This window comes from Pseudocercospora fijiensis (assembly GCF_000340215.1).
Source record: "Pseudocercospora fijiensis CIRAD86 unplaced genomic scaffold MYCFIscaffold_9, whole genome shotgun sequence".
NCBI classification, from domain to species: Eukaryota; Fungi; Ascomycota; class Dothideomycetes; order Mycosphaerellales; family Mycosphaerellaceae; genus Pseudocercospora; species Pseudocercospora fijiensis.
The window spans coordinates 1,740,833-1,749,282 of NW_006921540.1; the positions used below are offsets into that span (position 1 = coordinate 1,740,833).

An 8,450-nucleotide genomic window follows, 5' to 3' on the forward strand; every position below is an offset into this window, starting at 1 on the left:
ACAAACGGTCTATATCGACGAGTTAAAGGGCGAGCGGTTTATATACAAGTTGCTAGATAGCGAAGATTAGCGTATATATCGATACTATCGCTTTACTCTAAGTTAGTTTCTCGAGCTATATAATATAATATTTAAGAATAGCGAGACGATTAAGCGCCGCGGAAAGGAGGTACCTATATTATCTAATAGTAAGAATATTAGTACCTTTTAGAAGCTTCTAATCTTCCTAAATATCGTAACGAAGGCGCGTCCGTACTACGATATTACTAAAGACTTCTATTACTTAATATCGACGGTATTAGGGATAGTCTACGAAGTGCTAGAAGCGCTATTACTACTATATAAGAAGCTCGTAAATCCGGTAAGAAGTAAAGACTCGCTAGTAATAAAGCGACGAGGAGGCAAATATTAGCCGTTCTTTAAGGACTATATCGGAGCGATCGATAGTACTAAATTGCCGGCATTTATACGTATCGAAGAATAGTATCGTTTCCGCGATTATAAGGGCTCTATATCGTAGAATATGTTAGCGGCTATTAACTTCGAGCGTTAGTTTATATTCGTACTACCTAGATAGGAGGGTTTAGCGTACGACGGTACTATATTAAATAATACTATCTCGAGGCACAGATTTAGCGCTCTAGAAGGAAAATATTATCTCGCTAATACTAGTTATAGCAATACTAATATTACTCTCGTACCTTTCCGGAGCGTAAGATATTATCTAAAGGAGTAGTACGAAGCCCTTAATAAGCCGTAGAACGAATATAAGCTATTTAACTTACGCTATTCGTCTCTTTGTAATATCGTTAAGCGGACCTTTAGTATCTTTAAACGACGGTTTAAGATCTTTAAGACAACGCCGGAGTTTAACTATATTATATAAGTTAAGTTAGTATACGTTTATACTGCCCTTTATAACTTCCTAATCGAGAAGGGGAGCTTATATTAAAAGAGATTAGCTCCGTAACGAGACGAGACCTACTACTTCGACGGACGAGGCCTAAGTGTCGATAGAATAGATATTAATCGCGAAAGGAATAAGATAGAAGCCTTCCGAGACTCGCTAAGCGAAGATATATTCTTAAAATATCGAGGTTATATAATAGTAAATAGTAGCGATAAATACGAGAGTAAGTAGCTAGGTACGAGGAGGACGAATATACCGTAGCGCCTAGTAAATAGTACTAAAATATAGCTGTTTGTCCTCTAGTTGTCCTATTAATCGCTCCTTATTACTATACCGTCGCTTACCTCGAAATGTTATATATCTATACTCGCTTATTTTTCGGCATTCTTAGCATTTTAGTATAGATCTAAAGGAGGACGCGAGAGCTTAGGTAGAGCGAGAGGCAGCCGAAGTAGAGGATTTAAAGTACGTTTAACTAGAGGTAACCTATAAAATCTCCTCTACTAGACGGTTTAGCTACTCTACCGGAGCTCTAACGTCCTCTAAGTTATTATTACGACTAAATATCTTCTCGATTATCTCTTTAACCTATTTAACCTGTTTATCTATAGCACTTCTAAGAAATAACGATACTTCGCCCTTATTAATTAACTTCCTCGCCGCCGCTCTCCGCCGCCGTATCTTAGGCTAGCGCTCTACGAAGGGCTTCGTACGTATTAGATTGCCGAGTCGCTCTTAAGCGTTAGAGGGTTGTTACGCTAGTATTCTATTGCTTTCCGCGAGTTAACTAGCGATACTATCTATAGACTCGGACATTTGCGATACCGCTATCTTCTACTTCTTCTTTTTCTCTTACCTAGTATAATTAATAGCGGCGTATTTCCTTAATGCTAGCGCGCGACTTCTATTAGCAACTATACTCGTAATATTACTCTCCGAGGACTCGCTTTCTATTATCGAAGGCGCCGGCGACGACGAATAGCCTCTTATTAGCGTATCGATACTAAGAGCGTACTTACTATTAGTAGTAGTCTCCGAGAACAATATCCGTAGAGTCTCTTCGTTCGCTAGAGGTTTATACCTAAATTTGCTATATTTCTTCTAGTTTGCGGGTATAGTAAAGAACTCGTCTATTAACGCCTTCTTAGTAGTTAGCAATCTAGTCTCTAGACTCTTGCTTTATCTAGACTTCGTTATAAGCGCTATCTATAGCTTATAATCGTTCTATAGTATATACTTCTTGCCTAGCACTTTATCCTTATTTACCTTCGCCCTCCGATCTTCTAGCGCTACCTTAGCGACTTTTATAATAGCACGCTATATAGCGATAGGCTTAAAGCCGCCCTCGAGGTCCCTCTAACCGTTAGAACTGCTCTAAACTAACGACGATAGTAGCGCCTATAATATACCTTCTATCTAGCTTAGCGACGTGCTATCCGCTCGAGGCGTAGCCGATCTACTACTCCTTCGACCGGTAGCATTAAATATAGGCAGATCTAGCGTTTAAGAGCCTAGCGTTATAGAATCGCCTTAAGGTATACTAAGTCGAGAATTTAGTAAAGAAAGAGCCGGACTAGAAGGCGCAGGTAACGAAGAGAAGGACTCCTTATATACTAGACTCTAGCTCTATTCGGAGGCTAGATCGAAGGACGTAGACCGCTAGAACTACGCTAATTACTACTAGAAGAGGGTATTATTAATTAACTCGTTACCTACTATAACCTACTAGCTATCGGACAAGATATTCGATAGATCTATAGTCTACGAGATAGCAGTATTAGAGCTACTAAACTCGCGAGGTTTAAGTGCCTAGACCGGCTTAGTAATATAATATCCTATACTACTATCTACTATACAACAATTAGGCAAGCGAACAGACACCTGTTATCGTAAGATTATAGCGCCAATTTAACACGATATATTGTAGATACAAACGACAGTAGCAAGGCGCTATATATGCCGTTATCTATACCACGACAACCGGACGACCGAACGGGACCCCATTCAGGTTCGATGCACGACGCACGGGCCAGGTCTCGAGGTCGACCATCCCTGTTGGCTGCCAGCACTTCGCAATGACTTCGCGATACAACAACGCCGCAAGCATCACGCACGTCTGGAACATCGCGAGCAGCGGCAGTGACATTCACGCGCGTGCCCAGCTCTCTCGTGAGCCTTCGAAGCAGTGGGCGCCGTACCCGATCGGCACAAGATCGCGTGTCTCAAACCGATCAACACGCGTTGCCGAGAAAACAACGCGGTCCATCCCATCCTATGCCATTCCGACCAAGCTCGTGTCACCTGCGCCTCTGCGACAAGGCAACGGACCACCTGGCGAACTGTTTTGCGGCTACAGCCTGCTCCAGAGACCAGGCTGACGGCCGTCAAAGCATGACTGCACCGCCTGCTCGAGCCAGCTAGGAACCAAAGTGGCAGGCAGCACCATTTCGGATCCGGCATGTTGCACGAGATATTGCTGGCCCTTTCAGGCCACCCTTCACCACTCTTCGCAGACAGCGTCTCGCACCATGACGCCTCTGGCTTGCCCTTACTCTCCCCGTCTGAGAAGGCATTACTGCAATCTATTGGGAGACTTTCAGAACTGCATCGTAGGCTGAAGCGCCATCTCGACACCATATCCACAAATCATCCCTCGGTCATCTGCAGGGCCGCCGCTACCTCAGTGCAGCAGACTCATTTGGCTCGCTTCCAGAAGAAGATATTGGAGACTGAGAGCAAGATTCTGAAGAATGATCCGGGCATCGTGGGAGCCTACGACATCGTCCCTCTCGCTACGCTCGTCGCCGAGTTCGACGAATGGTCACGGCGTATGAGCTGGTATTGGGACCTTGCAACCTTCATGAGCTCCCCAAAACATGCCTCCGGATCTGGTGTTCCCTGCACTAGTGCCCGTCTGATCGACAAGCTTCGAGCAGAAACGCAAACCGGCTATCCTGAAATTGAAGACGCTGCGACCGAACTTGCCCAACTGGCAGAGCGTGCGTGGCTACGACAACTGTCCTCCTGGATTGTTCATGGAAAGCTTCCCACAATTGGGGCCAGGGACTTCTTCATACGTGCTGAAGGCGACGAGGGAAGTCGCTCGTTCGCCAAAAATAAAGAATTGCTGCCATCCTTCGTAACACCAAGCCTTGCTGCTTCCCTGCTCTTCATCGGAAAATCAATCCATCAAGTTGAGTACTATCGACGCTCGTCTCATACTCATTCGACCCCTTCAATACCAGCTGCGAACCAGACTGAGATTGCGTCCGATCATCTCCAGCAACTCTCCTCGCTGTCACTTCCTATCGTTCCTTCTCAGTTCTCGCGCATCATCGCACAAATCAGGCTCTCCCTATCTCAAAATGTTTTGCAGCACCTACTTCCTATGAGCGAGACCGTACAAGTCTTGGCGTGCCTGCGACAAATCTTCCTGCTTGACCGAGGCGAATTCGCGACTGCATTGATCGCTGAAGCAGAAGAGCGAGTGCAGTCTCGTCAACAAAACATGGGCAAGCTGCTTGCTCAGGACCCAGTCAGGGCATTACAGAGTCTGTCGATGAAAGACACTGAGCTGAATCAAGTTCTTCGTCATGTGTGGAGGTCACTTGCGGTGGCAGATGCACATGGCGAAGACACGACTCTTGACTATGCTCAATCGCAGATTTCATTAACCAACCCGAAGTACATCAGCTCCCGCCCATCGACTGCCGATAGCTCAAGTGATGGGATGCCAGAGATCTCATCGATTGCATTCAACAATCTGTTGTTCCCAAACCCTACCGAACTAAGCATGAGTGTGTCGCCACCGCTTGACCTGTTCCTGTCTTCCAGAGATCTGGAAATCTACACTGCGATAAGCTCGTATCTGCTAGCGATTAGGAGAGGCCACCAGAGGCTGAACAATTTATGGAAACGGACACCTGCTCGAAGAGCTTATCCTGTGTCAACAGCAAATCAGAGTGGATTGAGGCCGCGCCACAATGCGCGTAACGTCGCCATGAGACGCGTGTGGGCGACCTGCAGTGCTGCTACGTTCATGCTCTCTGAGACTGCGGCTTTCTTCGAGGGTGAGATAGTACGGCAGTCTTGCGAGCATTTCCAAGCCTGGATCGAAGAGCCCTTAAGGCAGTCCGTGAGAAGCACATCGTCCACCGCCTCCGAGAAGCCAATCCAGCGCGACCCGGAAACACTCGCAGCAGGTCATCGCACCTTTCTGTCGTCGCTCACTTACGCGCTTTTACTGACTGACATGCAATTCACCCGAGAGCTGCGGTCGCTGCTCGGCAACGTCGACAATCTGATTGCTTACTTCCAGCGACTCCTTGATATGCAGCAGAAGTTGGATTTCGAGCAACAATCCGGCAGTGAATCCGCTCATACTGTACAAGAAGAGCAACGCATGTCTCTGGAACTTGATCGAGCACGGAAGAAGGTCGACAGCGATCTCAAGTCTGTCATTCGCCGACTTCGGCAACTTGATGGAGACCGTGTAGGATCTCTTCGGCATCTAGAGCAGAAGCGTCCAGATCAAGGTGAGTTCGACGCATGGAAGGATGGCGGCAGCATTGACCGTCTGCTCATGAAGCTCGAGTTCGGACGCATGGTTGTTGATGGCTACGAGGTCTTTCGGACATGATTCAGGCATGCTTGATGAAGGCCATTGAGCTGGATTCGTGCCCGTATGTCTTTGGAACGAGCAATCCGTGGAGCCTTTTCGCGGGGCGGGCATGTAGGTGAACGTTCGAGAAGCGCTTATTCAAGCTGCCTGCTAGCGGCGGGTAATCGCGAGCCAATCATAACGTGTCTTGTCATCCCTCCTCGATTGCATAAGGACTTGCGTCACAAATCCAAAACTTTTTAAGTTCGCGACTCACCAATTCACATTCACAGAACACACAATGGGACTACCGCAGGATATGGCACAGCAAGCAAGCAGCAGCCAGCAGAATTGCACCAAGTCTCTGGCACATGATCTCTTCGAAGACATGGGCCGACAGGTCAACAACATGTCTGGAGCGGACGACCAGAAAGTTGTTGAAGAGATCGAGAGTTTGTGCATGAACTGTCACGCAGACGGCACGACCAGAATGCTACTCACAAAGATCCCCTTCTTCCGAGAGATTGTGATCATGTCCTTCTCCTGCGACGAATGCGGCTTCCAGAACAACGAGATTCAATCTGCCGGCCAGATCCAACCGAAAGGCGCCAAGTATGCGCTACGAGTAGAGAGCAACGACGATTTGCAGCGGAACGTAGTCAAGAGCGATGTCTGTGCGTTCCGAATAGAAGATGTGGACTTGGAAATACCACCAGGCAAGGGACAATACTCGAATGTGGAGGGCATCGTTGGCGCAGTGAAAGCCGACTTGGAACAGCACCAGGATGAGCGTATGAGGCAAATGCCCGAAGTTGGCGCAAAGGTGGCAGGAATCATAAGAACACTGGAGGATATGCTCAATGGACAACGATATCCTTTCATGGTATCCGTGGACGACCCTAGTGGGAACAGCATGATTGAGCCGAAGCCAGGAGACTCTGCAGGCAAATGGGCAAAGAGCGAGTACATCAGGACGGGAGCACAGAATGCACAGCTCGGACTTGGCGACGATGTTCCTGCACCTATCTCGCAAGCACCCGAGACAAATATCAGGCCAGAATACCACGCTGAAGGACTCGTTGGTCGCGAGAGCGCACCGACTGTGCAAGGCAACAATGTTGATCAGGAAGAGGACATTGTTGAGAACCAGGTCTACAGCTTCCCAGCATCATGTCCAGGCTGCACAAGACCTTGTGCGACGAACATGAAAATGGTCAATATTCCATACTTCAAGCAAGTCGTGCTCATGTCAACAGTGTGCGAAGATTGCGGCTACAGGAGCAACGAGGTCAAGACTGGCGGCGAAGTGCCGGAGAAAGGCCGCAAGATCACACTGAAGGTCAGCACACCAGAAGACTTGGCGCGAGATATCCTTAAGAGCGAAAGTGCGTCTCTGCATTGCCCCGAACTTAGATTAGAGGTGCAGCCTGGAACCATGGGTGGACGTTTCACCACAGTGGAGGGCATCATGTCGCAAATACGGAAAGATCTCCGAGCGCAGGCGTTCGGTCTCGAAGATGGCGATGCTGAGCTTCCGGAAGGCGCCGGTGATTCCATGACCGCGGATAGCAAGAAGCAGTGGGACGACTTTTTCGAACTGCTGACCGATGCGATTGAGGGTCGGAAGGAGTTCACTTTGACCTTGCAGGATCCTCTGGCCGGATCATACGTGCAGAGTCTGACGGCACCTGAGCCAGACCCGAAGATAGCGCTAGAAGATTATGAGAGAACGAAAGAGGAAGAGGATGATCTGGGACTGAGCGATATCAAAACGGAGGGATATGAGCAGACTGAAACGACTTCATGAGCACAAAAAGCTTAAGACGGCATAGATGATAGATGAGATATGTGGCTGGTATCGCCTGCATCGTGCGTTTGGAGGCGGCGGAAGCAATGAGTTCCGATGGTGCCTCTTCAGTCCTGTCAAGGTCGGCCTCGTCAAAAGACGATCCAGAGACTGATCGAGCTGCAAGCTCCTCGGCAAACGCAGCTCCGTGCCGTCACTTGGAAATGATGACCTCTGCGCTCATACATCCAGTTGGCGGTGCCGCCGCCAGTACCAACAGGCAGCCAAATAGAACTGCCACCAGCCTCTCCAACCTCACTCTCGCTATTCTTACTTTCCAAACGTGCTTATCTTCTCACAGTGGCACGTCTTTCGGCCAAGACTTCCACTCTGCATCGCGCGACGTTCAGTCGCTTCCAGCCTACACAATGCCAACTGGGCCTCTCGACTATCTCGAGCATGGCTTCGCATTTAACAGCATCGAAGAAGCGCGCAACGACGTCAACTCATCTTACAACCTTTCTCCACCTGACGATGACTACCTCGAGATCTGTGGAGAAGAAAACCATAAAGCTCTCGTTTACGATCTTTGGCATGCGATCATGAGGCATGCGAAGCGCGATGTGAAGGAGGAATCGCGAAGTCCTGCTCCCGTCAATATTGATCCTGCGGCTTGGAGAGCGTTTCAAACCGATCAGGATCAGAATTTGGGAAAGATAGTGGGGAAAGATGAGAATGGGGAGGTTGAGGCGGAGAGGAGATGTTGGGTTATGCTTGTCAGTCAAGATCTTACGCGAGCTGCAGAGCGTGGTGCTGAATGATTGAAATCTAGGACCAGATTCTTGAAGTTCATCGGACCGGAGCCAGGAAATCCAATTTCTTCGGTCCTGCTGAGAAATGGGTGCTGAAGTTTTCGGAGAGGTTGGAGAGGGTTGTTAAGGCTATTGAGGTTAGTCTGCAGATGACTGAGGCGAGGAACAACGGCAAGCTGATGCTGACTTGTCCCACAGAACCATTCGATCATTGCTATTGATGTGCTGAGAGGGCACAATCTACCTGAGATTGCAATTATGACTGATGCGTTCGTGGAAAAGAGGGTCGGGTTGCAGCTTGGGATTTTCATGGGGGAAAGGGAAAATGGGAACGGAGGATGA

General features: G+C 48.4%; 3 protein-coding genes across 3 annotated transcripts; all 3 read left to right on the top strand.

Moving 5' to 3' along the window:
• Positions 1-3,317: 3,317 nt before the first annotated feature.
• Positions 3,318-5,549, top strand: MYCFIDRAFT_144052 (uncharacterized protein; the record flags this gene model as incomplete). Its single annotated transcript, XM_007932676.1, has 1 exon — positions 3,318-5,549. A coding segment is annotated over one exon (2,232 nt), but the record flags the coding sequence as incomplete, so codon positions are not given.
• A 337-nt stretch (positions 5,550-5,886) lies between these two features.
• Positions 5,887-7,607, top strand: MYCFIDRAFT_212402 (uncharacterized protein). The gene has a single exon (XM_007932677.1). It carries the CDS (start codon positions 5,899-5,901, stop codon positions 7,315-7,317), a length of 1,419 nt encoding a protein of 472 aa, XP_007930868.1. The 5' UTR covers positions 5,887-5,898; the 3' UTR covers positions 7,318-7,607.
• A 117-nt stretch (positions 7,608-7,724) lies between these two features.
• On the top strand, positions 7,725-8,450 carry MYCFIDRAFT_80917 (uncharacterized protein; the record flags this gene model as incomplete). Its single annotated transcript, XM_007932678.1, has 3 exons — positions 7,725-8,072; positions 8,129-8,245; positions 8,307-8,450. 3 exons carry the CDS (start codon positions 7,725-7,727, stop codon positions 8,448-8,450), a joined length of 609 nt encoding a protein of 202 aa, XP_007930869.1.